Source organism: Dreissena polymorpha, chromosome 5 (genome assembly GCF_020536995.1).
Source record: "Dreissena polymorpha isolate Duluth1 chromosome 5, UMN_Dpol_1.0, whole genome shotgun sequence".
Taxonomy (NCBI): domain Eukaryota; kingdom Metazoa; phylum Mollusca; class Bivalvia; order Myida; family Dreissenidae; genus Dreissena; species Dreissena polymorpha.
This window is the reverse complement of record NC_068359.1, coordinates 24528341-24544518: the sequence shown is the minus strand read 5'-3', so window position 1 is coordinate 24544518 and position 16178 is coordinate 24528341. Positions and strand designations below refer to the sequence as shown.

Genomic DNA, 16178 nt, shown 5'->3' with positions numbered 1-16178 from the left:
TTGAACTTTGACCTAGTGACCTGAAAATCAATAGCGGTCATCTGCAAGTCATGATCAATGTACCTATGAAGTTTCATGATCCTAGGCATAAGCGTTCTTGAGTTATCATCTTGAAACCATTTTACTATTTCGGGTCATCGTGACCTTGACATTTGACCTAGTGACCTGAAAATCAATAGGGGTCATCTGCGAGTAATGATCAATGTACCTAAAGTTTCATGATCCTTGGCATAAGCGCTCTTGAGTTATCATCTGGAAACCATCTGGTGGACGGACGGACCGACATGAGCAAAACAATATACCCCCTCTTCTTCGAAAGGGGGGGGGGCATAATGAGAAAACTGCCCCCCTCCCAGCAGCCATAAACTCAACTCTTGTATCAAGGAAACAAATGTTCAGAGCAAATTTCATGAAAATTGGGCCAAAAATGTGAATTCTACTGTGTTCACATGTTTTCACTATATACATATAGAGAAAAATGCCCCACCCACTGGCGGCAATGTTTTTTCACCGATCCCGACCATTTTCAAACTTGTCCGAGATATCAATAAAACCAATGTTTAGACCAACTTTCATGATGATTGGGCAAAAATTGTGACTTCTTGAGTGTTTACAAGGTTTTTCTATAGCCAAATCGAGAAAACTGCCACTATATACATAATTATAGAGAAAAATGCCTCGCCCACTGGCAGCCATGTTTTTCACCGATCTCGACCATTTTTGAACTCGTCCGAGACATCAATTGAACCAATGTATTGACCAACTTTCATGATGATTGGGCAAAAATTGTGACTTCTAGAGTGTTTACAAGGTTTCTCTATAGCCAAATTAGGAGAACTGCCCCGCCCCCTGGCGGCCATATTTTTCAACGGATCGGAACCACTTTTGAACTCAATCAAGATATCATTAAGACAAACATTTTGACAAAGTTACATGAAGATTGGGCATGAAATGTGACTTCTACAGTGTTTACGAGGTGTTTCTTTTTTTTGACCTAGTGACCTAGTTTTTCACCCGGCACAACCCAGTTTCGAACTCTGCCGAGATTTCATTGGGACAAAGCTTCTGAACAAGTTTCATGAAGATGGGACAAGAAATGTGACCTCTAGAGTGTTTAAGAGCAAATGTTAACGGACGGACAGACAGACGGGCGGACATACGATGGACAAAGACCGGTCACAAAAGCTCTCCTGAGCAATCAGCTGAGCTAAAAAAAACACTAGAGCTTTGTCACAGACGTGACGTATACCCCCACATGATGCATTGACACAGACTATTTTGCATACTGTCTTCACATAACAAGAGAATCTAATTTATTGCGATTTTTAAGAATTATTATGCCATTTTTGACCTTTGAGTTCCAAAGTGTAACCTTGACCTTCTAGATATCGACATAATTCTTTCGTGCGACACACAGTCCAATGATGATGAACAAATGATTTAAAATCTCACAATGAACGACAAGCTCATTTATGGCCATTTTGACCTTTGAACTTAGTGTGATCTTTGCCTTGGAGATATCGACGTAATTCTTTCGCATGACACACCGTCCCATGATGATGAACAAATGTGCTAAATGATTTGAAAATCTCACAATGAATGACATAGTTATGGCCATTTTTGACCTTTGAACTCAAAGTGTGATCTTGACCTATGAGATATCGACGTAATTTTTCCGCGCGATACACTGTCCAATGATGGTGAACAAATGTGCCAAATGATTTAAAAATCTCACAATGAACAACATAGTTATTGCCCGGACAAGATTTCGGGACAGACCAACAGACCGACCAAGTGACTCCTATATAGCCCCCATTACCAATGGTAATAGGGGTATAATTTGGCAGGTTCATTACTTACCTCCCTTTAAAGCTTATAACTTCCCTTTGATTTGTTTTTTTAATCTTGAAGGATGACCTTTCACCACTCAAAATGTGCAGCTCCATGAGATAACATGCATGCCAAATATCAAGTTGCTATCTTCAATATTGCAAAAGTTATGGCCAATGCACCATACCGGGGGCATAAAAATGAGTGAAAATCTCTGACCCGGCCCCACCTCAACCCCCATAACTTTTGACCCAGGGGTCAGATCAAAATTCCAAATAGTGCAGGGTCGCACATATGCTCTTAGCTACCATGCATGTAAGTTTCAAGGTTCTAGTGCTTATAGTGTAGAAGGAGATAGTGGCCAGGACGGACAGACAGACGGCGGAGATAACCACAATATCCCCACGCTTTTCAAAAAGCCTGGCGATAATAATAATAAAATCATAATAATAATGATAAGAATAACAATAATAATAATGATAATAATAACAAGCAAATTGTTGAATTTGTATCCCCCGCAAACAAAATCCTTTTGTGACAGACAGATGGACAACCCCAATTCTATATCTCTCTCCTTTGGCGTTGGATAATAATGATGGTAATAATTATAATGATAGTAATAATAATAATGATACAAATAATGATATACTCCAGATCTGTTAAATTGCGGTCCCCAAGATCCATGGATTGCCGTATATTTCGATCGCCATATAACTTGTCAGGTCATTGATATGTATGGATTAGCATACCTTGGCAATTTCAAAACACCCTTTTTACCTACCTGTACCTTATTTTATTATGTGTTATATCCATATGTTATCCATTGGTATAAAACAAAAACATTATTCAATGTAAGTATTTTCAAATGCGTATAATTACATTTGAAAATAAAGTTTATTGTTCACAAAAGATGACAAAATCTAGCCACAAATAAACAGTGATAATTATAATAATATCAAGCAAAGTTGTTGAATTGATTTCCCCCAAAAATTTCAAATTTTATCACAGAGAGGATGACAGAATGACGTATGGACAGAATGAGGGACGGACAGAATGACGGACAGACGCCAAATTGTATATCCCCCTGCCGTTGGTGGTGGATAATAATGACAAGACTACTATTTCTAAAAGTAACATAATAATGACCTTTGTTTGCGGGCTGGTGAAGGCTAGCGTAGCTGCCTTGATGTCTAGGGTGCTGGGTTTGAACACAGGGAATGCATAGCTCTCCAACGTGCCACAGCAAGTCTCCTTCAGCTTCTCGTAGAAGTCAAAATTAGCGACCTATAACAAAAGTGTTTGTGTGTGTGTGTCAAATGTTACGAAGTCATTCGCGTATGAGGAGCCATAATGTATGGCCCCAGAATGTGTCCCTGCACTCAAACCTCATTTACTTGCTTGATATTTTGAATTATAGCTGAAATTTCCAGCTATTTTGTTCTAACTGAAAGATTTTAACATTTGGTGTGATCTGATGTGTTTGAGAGGGGGGAAGGCGGAGTACCTAGAGGAAGCCCAACCCGTCCTAAATGGTGACCACCAACCACAGAGTCACATGCTTCCAGGAACAGGCATTGATCCTGGGTTGCCTAGGTGATGGGAACAGGCATCGATGTTGAGTTGCCTAGGTGAGAAGCACTTGTATCAACCACTGCGCTTACAAGACAAACCTATATCACAATTTACATGCATTAGAATACATCCCATATTATTTGATTTTCCTTCAAATTTTCCAAACTACCTGTTCCCAAGAAATACAGCAGTTGATAGTGGCCAATTCTGAAAAAGGCACAGTTTGAAAAACGCGTTCTCCTGAAAACAACAGTTATTTTGCATTTTTTTTTGCTTTACTGTTCAGCCTGAATGTTCACATATCATTGTATATAAGTTTGTGGCTTTGAATACATGCAGAGATTTATAGTATGACATGGCATGTTTCATTTAGCAGTTCATATTCGTCAAAGCTGGCCTCTTAAAACAACAAAATCATAATCATAAGAATTTTTCATAGTGATTTCTTTTATTCTTAAAAATGTTCAACTGCTTGTGAAAAAACAACCCATTAGATAATACCTACCAAGTCCTTAATAAATAGTTTCCCAGTATATCAGCAGGTTTTCTTTACTTCCTCATGGAAGATAGCAATTATAATGTATACTGTTGATTTATTTTCTATCATTGATATGACATTTTGTGGAATCCTAAAATTGGACATGATCGTTGGATACTAAATTTGTGATTTTGTTAATATTGTCTGATATAAGCCTTAAAGGAGCCTTTTTACAGATTTTGGCATGTTCTGAAGGTTGTCATAAAATGCTTTATATTGATAAATGTAAACATTGGATCTAAAAAGCGCCAGTAAAAAATCAAGAATACAATTTTTTTTAAAGAAAAAAAGGTAACCCTCAGCAGGGCTCGAACCCTGGAGTCCTGGAGTAAAAGTAGTACCCACATAGACCACTTGGCCATCCTTCCGGATACAATATATTGTATTTTATACTTTACATAAGCAATCTTCGTAGTTTCACAGAATATAACGACAACAACAGAACTCTCCAAATTATTAATTTGTTTCGCGTTGCAATGCTTTATAAGTTTTGGGTTTTTAAATCGTCCAACTATGCATATAATGGTTATTTTAGAGCAAGGTAAATGATCAGTATTACTGTTTCCTCACAAATATCATAACTAAAACGAAAATTTGCGAATCTGAAACAACTTTTTTTCAATTTTTTCAATTTACCCAAATGTGAAAAGGCCCCTTTAAGGCGTAAAAGTTTGTTGAACCTTTGATTTTGTTGTTGAGTGGACACACAAAAATCGATTTAAATAAGCATCCTATAAAAGGTATTATTTTCAGAGTAATACAACCATCAGACATTTGGATATATTTACAGTTCTTGAATATCCCAAAAAGTACTAATAGGCTGGCATAAAATCCCCTGTGTTAAGCACATTTAGTAATAAGCGATTGAAAAGAGAATAAATGTTAGAAAGTGCCTATGATACATTACTTGACCTGTTAATATGCACACCGTATTACACCTATGTAATAATAATAAACTTTATCTATGTGAAGACCTTCTTAAACAAGTTCCATATTTAGTAGTTTTGTTGACAGTTCATGCCAAACGATCATGCCTATACTGTCAATAAACATCAGTATCTTATTCTTGTATCATTTTTGTCCCTGTCTTTGCAGCCATGATCAATAAATAATGTTCATAATATCTCAAATTTACTTCTAAATAAACACGCAAATGCGTAGATTTGATATCCCACCAAAAATCAATTGTGTTGATAGACACCAATTCTATGTCCCTCCACCCTGGGTGGGGGATAATAATTTGATAAACTTAACAAATGGCTTTACGAAAATGTAAGAATATTTAATTCATTTTTCTAAATAACATACTGTAAAACCATTAAATTTCGTGAAGTACGAATTTTTGTGGATTTCGTTGGTCCGCTGAACCACAAATTCAAGTACCAACGATTATTTATACATTTTTAATCAGAAATTGGTCATTTCGGAATGTCAATTCCGATACTTTCTGTTGTTGTCAGTTATCCGAGATATTTGTTGTTGTTTTTTGTAATAGTTACTTCACTTCAGTAGGTCGCATTACACTATATCTTGACTAATTAAATATTTCCGAATCGAAAATGTTCTTATTTTCCACCCATTTGACATAAATATATTTGTTTGATACTTACTAACATTATTTTGATTACTTAGTATGATAAGAACTACGATGTTAATGAATACTTAGTGTGAATGACAGTGTGTTTATATTAAATATCAGTTTGTTCGCCCTCCAGTGCATTAATAAAAATCTAAAATCGTGTGAGTTTTTCTTTTTTTATTCATCATCGTTAATGTACATTTTATTCATCATGGTTAATAAATATAACATCAACGATTATTCTCATTTACGTGACGTCATCAAATTAACAGTTTGCAGATTTATCACATTTGTCAATTAGTGCCAATTAAAGTTAAAAGAGACAACGGTTTTCACACGTGATTTTGGGGTCCTTATTACTCAATTGTCACTACTAGGGGACCGATTGCGCTGAGAATTGCAAATACTGTCAAAACAACATTGATGGCAATTAGCGAGCAGGGACCCACAAGTGCGCCATTTTATCGCTCATATTAACAATTATCGGCAACACTTTCATGCTTCAGTGCACATGAACCTCAAGTCTTGCTGTCAACACAGATCAGCAGATTATGCTTCGTTATTACTCTGCTTGTTTTAATAAAAGTTTAATGGCGGTCAGTCTTTCCCAAAAATTTGAAACCCACGAAATAATGTATCAGCGAATTAGTTGTTTTTTATTTGAAATCCATGAAATTACGTGTCAACGAATTAGTTGTTTTTTATTAAACCACGAAATTTCATACCGACAAATTTCTATACGTTTACAGTAGCCAATGTTTTTTTCACCATTGTGGTAATGGGGCCAGGCCCATTTGGGATGGAAAAAGTATGTGACATTTTGACTGTAAATGGGGTATTTGTGTTTACTTACAAATACTTTAACATTGAGGATAAGTGTTTTCAGTATTATATTTACTGATGTTCAATTTATAGACCTTGATAGGAAAATGAGCTGTAATTATTTTTTTAATTTATTTACTTTATTATTTTTAAAACTTCAATTGGAATTTAATTATTCATTTCGTACCAATATATACTGTTATACTGGCAATCGTAAATGGGGCAGAATTTTGGAACAAAAACTTAACCAAGTAAACCTACTAACAAGAGGGCCAAGATGGCCCTAGTTCGCTCACCTGAGAGGAGTCGGTTCATTTAATCTTTACCAAACGTCAAACTTGACCTAGATATTGTCCAGACAAACATCCTGGTCAAGTTTCATCATTATTGAACCAAAACTCTGGCGTATGGAGTGTTTTTGTTTTTGTAAGATTTTACCTGGTGACCTATATTTTGAGTTGACCCCCCTTACCAAACATCAAACTTTGCTTACAAAAATAAATATTTTGACCAAGATTCATAAAATCTGAAACAAAATTGTGACCTCTAGAGTGTTTACAAGGATTTTGTATAATATAATGAAAATTTGGACAATCTAAGGGCAATCATTATGGCATTAACTATGTGATTTTGCTCATTATCAAACTTGACTGAGATTTTTCAGCAACTTTCATAAAGAATGCTTGAGAAGTGTGAATGCTAGAGTGTTTACAAACCAAATGTGGACGAACGGATGGCGGACAAAGACCAATTCACAAACCTCACCTGAGCAATCAGGTGAGCTAAAAAGTGTGTTTCACCAAGTTTCTTGATGATTGGGCAAAAAATGTGACTTCTAGAGTATTCACAAGCTTTTTTTTACTATGTAATTATAAGAAAACTGCCCCCCCCCGGCAGCTATGTTATTCAACTGACCGGAACCATTTTAAAACTCAACTCTCGTCTCAAGGAAACAAATGTTCTGACCAAATTTCATGAAAATCGGGCAAAAAATGTGACTTCTAGAGTGTTCACATGTTTTCACTATATACATATAGAGAAAAATGCCCCGCCCACTGGTGGCAATGTTTTTCACCGATCTGGACCATTTTCGAACTCGTCCGAGATATCAATAAAACCAATGTTTTGTCCAACTTTCATGATGATTGGGCAAATATTGTGACTTCTAGTGTGTTTACAAGGTTTCTCTATAGCCAAACAAGGAAAACTGCTACGCCCACTGGAGGCCATGTTTTTTAACGGACCAAAAGCACTTGTGAACTCAACCAACATATCATTAAAACAAACATTTTAACAAAGTTACATGAAGATTGGGCATGAAATGTGACTTCTACAGTGTTTACAAGGTTGTTTTTTTTTTACCTAGTGACCTAGTTTTTTACCCAGAATGATCCAGTTTCGAACTCGACCGATTTATCATTGAGACAAAGCTTCTGACCAAGTTTCATGAAAATCGGAAAAGAAATGTGCCCTCTAGAGGGTTTACGAACAAATATTAACGGACGGACGACGGACAAAGACCCGTCACAAAAGATCACCTGAGCAATCAGGTGAGCTGAAAAAAACCCATGGAACCTCGAATAACAATTAACACATAAATGATACACACAACTACACTGTATTATTATGAAAACATTAAAAGTCAAAGGGGAGTTACTACTGTTAAACTTAAATGCAATATTTAGAAGAGTTGTCTCCCATGTTACATGACCTTAATTCATGATTGTTTACAAGCCTTTTTTACTATCGGGAAAACTGCCCCGTCCCCCTGGCAACCATGTTTTTCAACAGACGGGAACCATTTTCGAACTTAACTCACGTATCTAAGAAACAAGTTCTAACCAAATTTCATGAAAATTGGACCAAAAATGTGACTTCCTAGAGTGTTCACATGTTTTTACAATGTACACATAGAGAAAACTGCCCCGCCCCTTTGTGGCCATGTTTTTCACCCATCTGAACCATTTTCGAACTTGACGGAGATATCAATAAAACCAATGTTTTGGTTAAGTTTTATGACGATTGGGCAAACATTATGACTTCTAGAGTGTTTACAAGGTTTCTCTATAGCCAAATAAGGAAAACTGCCCTGCACACTGGCGGCCATATTTTTTAACAGACCGGAACCAATTTTAAACTCAACCAACATATTATTTAAAAAACATTTTGACAAAGAAACATGAAGTTTGGGCATGAAATGTGACTTCTACAGTGTTTACAAGTTTTTTCTTTTTTTCGACCCAGTGACCTTGTTTTTGACCCGACATGACCCAGTTTCAAACTCGACTGAGATTTCATTGGGACAAAGCTTCATACCAAGTTTCATGAAGATCGGACAATAAATGTGGCCTCTAGAGTGTTTACGAACAAATGTTGACGGACGGACAGACGACGGACAAAGACCGGTCACAAAAGCTCACCTGAGCAATCAGGTGAGCTAAAAACACAACAAAAACCAAGCCGTCAATATGAACACATTTTTTGGCTCAAAACTTTGATGGCCAGTTACGGTTACAGTCTGTTAACTTCAGACACAGATAAAACTAGAGCTTTGTCACAGACGTGACAAATACCCCCACATGCTGCATTGACACAGAATATTTTGCATGTTGTCTTCACAAAAAACAGTGGACACCATGCTCAATGTTTAAAACGCACTAAGTGAACCCGTGACCAAGTTTTTGACCCGGCATGGCCCATGTTCGAACTTGGCCTAGACATCATCTAGATACAACTACTGACCAAGTTTGGTGAAGATCGAATGAAAACTACTTCAATTAGAGAGCGGACACCATGCTCAATGTTAAAAACGCACTAAGTGACCCCGTGACCTAGTATATGACCCGGCATGACCCATATTCAAAATGACCTAGACATCATCTAGATACAACATCTGACCAAGATTGGTGAAGATTGGATGAAAACAACTTGAACTAGAGAGCGGACACTTAATACCTAACGACCGACAGACAAGCTCACTCCTATATACCCCCCTAAACTTCATTTGTGGGGGTATAACTAATTTTAAAAGCAAAAATATTCCATTCGAAATGCAATTCCTTCAAACCTTGTGAGTAAAAGGGTCCTCTTTGTCTTCAATGCGATGTCCACAGTTGCACGCAGCAACCATCTTGAGTTGGCTGGAGTGGGGCATCATGGGAAGGTGACTCAGCGAGGGTGCGATGATGTCATCATCCGTGCGATGAAGCTGCAATTTATTCTTAAAATTGTAAAAGCAATCGCCACCTGGCTTACCCCTAAAAAAAATAAAATAAATGTGCATATATTTTCTATTGTCTACATGTTTGCATTTTATTTGAATATCAATTGACATTTTGTGTTTGTAAATTTGTTTCAAGTTGTAAACTCATACCATCTACATATTTGCTTCAATCTGTGAACTCACATCGTATATGCATGTCCTGTGTATGAATTAACTGCTGTGTTGCATCATTTTGGGGAGGCGGAGGGTGGAGCGGAGATGAAATCTTATTATTGCAAGTGAATGCTAAAAGTTTTTGGAATACACTGATTCTGGAATTGGCTAGAGTTTAGAAAAAAAACACTAACCCCTCGGTACAAACAATGCTGGTCCGTTATATCAACCAATAAAGCTTGATCTAAATAATAACGGTTGATACAGTGTGTGATTTTGAAAGGTTTATAAATGGGTCAGTTTTTTTTGTACCCATAGATAAGTGTTTTTCTCGAAAGGTTGCATTTCCGGGATACATATATTCTAATGTTATATTATGCAAGTGTAATTTAAATAGTTAATGATTAAAATTCAACATAAATATCAAGTAACTAGCTTAAACAATAACAAAATGTTATCATGAAAGAGCATTTTGAACTTTTTTCCACAAAAGAAAATTTAAATAACAAACGTATAGTCGTTAATAGAATGGTTAATAAAATACTTGATTATCACTCTTAGCTTTACATATTAAAAGCTAAAAAACTGAAGCAATTAATTCTACAAACCATGTTAACACAGTTCCTGCCAAAGAGAATTGGTCAAATCAAAACCATCTTGAAACATAAACAATTTTGCAATAAGAGCTAGCTCTAGGAAAACGGGCTAAATGCATGTGCGTGAAGTGTCGTCCCAGATTAACAGGTGCAGTCTGTACAGGCTTATGAGGCAGCGCCCTCACACTACTTTGGAGGAAGGGGTCCGCAGCCCTTAGGAGGGAGAATTTTTGCGGCGTTTCCCTTTTTGGGGGATTTTTTCACTTACTCTCTCATTATTACATTTGTACATGTTTGCACTATATTCATTGCATTTTTCATAATTTAGTATGTTTGCAAAGATTAAATTGAAATAGAATTGAGATATAATAATCATGAGACATTTTTTTTTTTTTTTTAGGGGGAATTTTTCCCCACAAAAGGGGAAAAAAGTATACTTTTAAGGTGGGGGACTGCCGCCGAAATTTAATAGAATAAGGGCCCTGTAAGGGATGACACTTCCCGCTTTAATGGAATTTATTTGTTAAGGAAGTTACTTTTGAGCAAACATAAAGTTCACTGCACAGGCTAATCTGAGAGGACCCTTTACCCACATGCAGTAAGCCTCATTTTCCAAGAGCAAGACTCATATTCATTTCAAGAAGTTAAAAACAATCCCAATGCATACCGGGTTAACGCAGTGGTTCCCAGTGAGACTAGTCTCCTCACAGAGTTGTCTCCCATTTTTCCAGAACGTGTCACATGACTCCTCCAGCTGGTTCAGGTATTTGTCACATGCCGGTCCCCGGGCCAGCTGGGTAAACACCTTCTTGGCATGGGCAAGCTGCAGGGAGCCAGTAAAAATATTTGAACATATTTATAACATACTATTCTTAAAACGTGATTTTGTTACATTTTTTATATTTTAAAAATACATTTTGCTACATATTTTTAATTTATGGTAGTAGGGTTTAGCTTATCGAATAAACACACAACATTTATGTGTAGTTATTTGAGAAAACTTAATATATGATGGTATTCTAGATATATACTCCATAAAAATTAGGACTCCAAACAGTAAGTTCTCATTACAGTAAACAACATACATGTACACATTTCTGCTTTATTCATATTATCACAAACAAAAATTGTGATTTGTTCTGTACTTTAAAAAACATTGGAGCCTGCTGAGAGATGAGAGATACAATGGTTTAAGTTTAATCTGCCTATTTCAATATATTGTACAACAGTACAAAATATTGAATAAAATATAAAGGAACAGTGTGTTTCCAGTGACAAAGCTGAAAGATAAGTATGCAGTCAAAATATTAAATAATCTTTAAGTCTGTGCTGCATTAGTTTTTAAAAATGAGCATTGCTTTGCTAAAACAGGGCTTAATTCATCTGGGTGAAAAGCTGTCCCAGATTAGCCTATGCAGTTTTCACAGGCTAATCAAGTACTACACTTTCTGCTTAGACAGGGTTTTCTCTAAGAAGAGACTTCCTTAAAAAAAATAAAAAAACAGCTGAATGTGTCGTGCCTTATAAGCCTGTGCAGACTGCACTGGCTAATTTGGGAAGACAACGAAAATGCATTAAGCCTGTTTCCCCATAGCAAATCTCACATCGTTTTTTGCTTATAAAATACCACCAACCTTGCTTAGGTGATAGGCAGTTACATAGTGGGTTGGAAGGTTCTCCTGGTATGCACTCTCAGCCAATGGCAACACCTTGTTACAGCGACTGAGGAGCAAAAAAAAACTGTTTCACAGGGCTTCGTGTCAAAGATGGCACTACAGACTTGCACTTGTTTTAACACATTTTTGTTGTCATGTCTGTGTTTGAGGTTTTAGAGTCCACAAGCAATCTGCACATGGTGAACACACAAATGAATACTGACCCTTTTCCCAAAAACTTGAAAACAAATTCAACAAAGGTACCCCTATACAAAAGGTTCTTGCCAAAGGGGAGATTTGGGGCACCCTTTCAGAGGCTTGTAAACAGATTTTGTAAACTGAGAATTGTCTCATATTTATATAAGGATGTATGCATTTTTTACACAAGCAAAATAACAATTCTGGCTAAGAAAAAAATGTTACAAATATATGTTTGTTTATTCATAATCTCCTATCAAAATCACAAAAATAGTTTAGCATTTGTAACACTTCTCTTTTATAATTTAGCAAAAACTTGTATCATCATCATTTAGTTTCAATTACCATTGAAATTTAAAAGCCTGCATGATGTAGTGGTAACAAGTCCCAGGTTCAAATCTCAAGACTGGCACTTTTTTTAAATTTAATTGTTTATCTTATTGTTTAAATAATTTAAAAATCTTCAACATTTTCTTTGGATTTGCATTTCAGTCCACTAAGACAAGGCACAAGACCTCTTTCTATGTATACAGTATATCCAGAATTTAAGTGCAGAAAAATTTATCTGTTCAACAGTCCTATATCACATACAATAGTTTTACACATTAACCATGAATTTAACTTTATTGTTCTTTTGTGTTTTTGCATTTTATGACATTAACCATCGTATGTTAATCATTTCAAATTTTGTAACATTTCTGAGAATTTGAGGTATGTTTTCAATAAAAACATAAAGGATAAAATGCTTTTTTAACAGTAACCCTTTCCCACTTAGAGTCAAAGGGACAATGGCTATGTACAAACAGCATAAAACCAGAACAGCCTGCTAGTAACTTGCAGTCTGTTGAGGTTGTATGCTGTTTGCTGCTCATCATTATGACAGTATCTAAGGGTTGGAAATGAAGCCTTTATCACTTTAATCTAGTAAAAAAGGTCTTTCATTAAATTTAAATTTATGAGGGACTACAAACACATCAAAATACATATCTAAGTGGTAATGGGTTAAAAAGAATAAACATAAAGCATTCACTAGGTATGCTACTTTTCTGAGAATCTCCGGTCTGTTTCCAGCAGAGACTTCAGTGTGTTCCAGTGCGGCTGTAGTTTGGCATCCACTTTATCACCGAAAAACATGGCGTACAGGCGACCAGCTAGGTTGAACCATGTCTCACTTTTTGCTAGCTGAAAACACACAGAAAGTCTTAATTTGAAGCTATTAAAACTTCTACTGCAATTGATCAACAGTTTGTTTTTTAGTTTCTTAGTTTTAGAGGTTTGAGTATGAATAACATTCATCTAATTAATAGAAAGATTCTCACAGAATGTAAAACATGACAAGTCAAACAGTGATGCATTCAAGCATCAAAGTGATGCTAGTCATTTGTCTCTTGATACATTCAAGCATCTAAGTGATATTGATAATTTGTCACCAGATGAATTCAATCATCTTAGTGAAATTTATCATTTGTCTGTTGATGCATTAAAACATCTTAAGAATATCATTTGTTTCCTAATATCATGTAAGTGATAGTGATCAACTCTTTTAGAGTGCAAAACAAGACGAGTAAAAATAGGATGCATTCAAGCATCTAAAAGATCTTGATCATTTGCCTTTCAATGCGTTCAAGAGTCTAAGTAATATTGATCAAAGATCTCTTTAAAAAATAAATGCCTACAAAGCACATCTTGGATTTCAATTTTCAGATCTTGTTTACCTCAAAATGAGCAGCCACCTGGTGTCTCCCTACATTGTCATCAAATCCCTTGGTCAGAGCCATCTCTATGTGTTGCCATAGAAACTCCTTGAAGCTGACCTGCCCTTCACTGGGGCCCTTCTTAGGTCCAACTGAAAATTTGTCACAACAGTGAGGGAAGACTATATACCCTTTACAGCTTAAATATGCTTTTTAAGGAGTTTGTAGTCGCTTAAAAAAACAATTTAAATTAAAGACATTTCTTACTATATTTAATTTTTAAAGAGTTCATTTCCAATCCTAGATACTGATAAGCAGAAAACAGCCTAAAACCGGAACAAACTGCTAGTTACTTGCAAAAGCAATTTTTACTTTGCGTAACTAAGCAAAAAAGGGTCAAGAAACAAATTTGAGGTAGAAGTCAATGCTCCCTTGACTGGGCTTTATGATAAGTCAGTAGAAATCAAGAAGTAATGTGTTTTTGGTTACATATTATATCTTGTGATAAGTTGCATTATTTTACCCTTTAAAAATATTGTACTTATTTTTTTTTATATAAATTGTAAATGATAAATACTTGAAAAACAAAATTAAGGTGTAAAATATCTTAAGTATAAACTGAATTTACCATAAAGAAAACAAAACTACCAACAAAACAAACAGCTCATAACAATCTTTGCCATCAAGTGTGCATGTAACTGCATTTATAATAGCTTCACATCCACACCTTAACCATTTTTTAAGCCTTTCACCCATAAGAAGTAAAGTGGAAATGGCTTTTGCAACTACATGTAGCATATAACCAGTACAGCCTGCGAGTTACTTGCAGCCTGTTCAGGTTTTATGCTGTTTGCTGCTCATCAGTATCTAAGAGTTGAAAATGAAGCTTCTAAAAATTGAATTTATAAATAAAGGTATTTAATTAAATTTAACTCACTATGGGACTACAAATGTTTCGAAAACGTATCTACATGTAAGTGGTAAAGGGTTAACAAAACATTATACCGGTACTTATATTCCAACCATATATCACATTAAACAACAATAAACCTGTTAAAAATACAAGACTTGATAATTACCCCTATGGGACAGAATGACAGCTTGTTAAGTCATACAAATATACCATAAGAAAAAAGAATAATCCCATGACGTACATATACATTTTTAGAATGATGTTATGAAAAAATCTTTTTAAAGTTGAAAAAAGGGCTCATCTTTTGGACTCTTTATTGTAGAATGAAAAAAAGCATAAGCACAACTTCATAAGGAACAATTGTAAGCAAGTTTAAATATTGTTAATTGAAAAGTGTAGGAAAACACATTCAGACAAGGTTGTGACTTCAGACAGATAGATGGCAGAACAAACTAATATACAAATACCATGTTGACTCAAACACACTGCAACATTACTTAGTTTGCAGAATAATAATTTATTTCCGCTAAAACCTGTTCATTTAACTTGATTGGGTCAAATATTTTAAGAAGAACAGTGAATAGTGACAAGTATTTTCAATATCATCATTTTACCAAACTGTGAAAAAGTCCCTTTAGAACCCTAAATAAAAATGTACAGTCAATCTTGTATTTAGAGACCACTAAAGGGAGTATCCAATAGTAGTCTCTTAATAAAATGGTCTTTAAATAAAAAAAGGCCATTTGTGATGAATGCGCACCTTTGATTTTAAATCCAGATATCGGATTATCTCCTTTTGACACAGCGATTTCTGCTTTTGTAATCAAATGAATCTAAATATAAATAAAATGAATAAAACAATTTTTTACTTAAAATAAGTTGTATTTGTTCTCTCTTATTCTAAATACGTTGTAAATGGTTTGCACGGAGAATGGGTTTTTCCGACTCCAAACTCATTCGCGATTAAATTTACGTGCACTTTTACTCTTCGACACTTCCAATACACAAATTTTCTCATTTAACGTTAATACTTTCCGTTTTGACATTTTAATTTCTGCATGTAAGATAATATATATCTGACTCGGTTATGGTACATAGGGAAATAAATAAAACACCTTGATTGAAAACTAAATAAACACGCCTGATTGGAAAATTTGCTAACACAAACTAATTAGCATAGTAACAATTACATTTTTTAATGAACAGATTTCGCTACATGTTACCCATTAATAGTTTATATTTTACACCTCTCGAGAACACTGTGAAAATGTTTGTCGCATCGGCGCATTGTTTCTGCAATAAAATCGGCAATCAAATTTGTCACTTAACGTCCCAGATAGTTAACTCTTTAACCTGAAGACTGTTGGCAATACCTCAATGTATTATTCAACACCAAAATTGATAT

At 35.3% G+C, this 16178-nt stretch overlaps 1 protein-coding gene across 2 annotated transcripts in view; it reads right to left on the bottom strand.

The window, feature by feature from the left end:
* The window catches only part of LOC127880677 (nonsense-mediated mRNA decay factor SMG8-like), a 57695-nt gene that overhangs the window by 13025 nt on the left and 28492 nt on the right, over positions 1-16178 (bottom strand). For both annotated transcript variants that reach the window (XM_052428012.1, XM_052428013.1), the window contains 6 exons: positions 13882-14012; positions 13209-13348; positions 11948-12035; positions 10981-11136; positions 9409-9549; positions 2977-3114 (listed from right to left, as the gene is read on the bottom strand). In XM_052428012.1, the coding sequence (XP_052283972.1) occupies positions 2977-3114; positions 9409-9549; positions 10981-11136; positions 11948-12035; positions 13209-13348; positions 13882-14012 (794 nt within the window). The remainder of the gene's footprint in view (positions 1-2976; positions 3115-9408; positions 9550-10980; positions 11137-11947; positions 12036-13208; positions 13349-13881; positions 14013-16178) is intronic.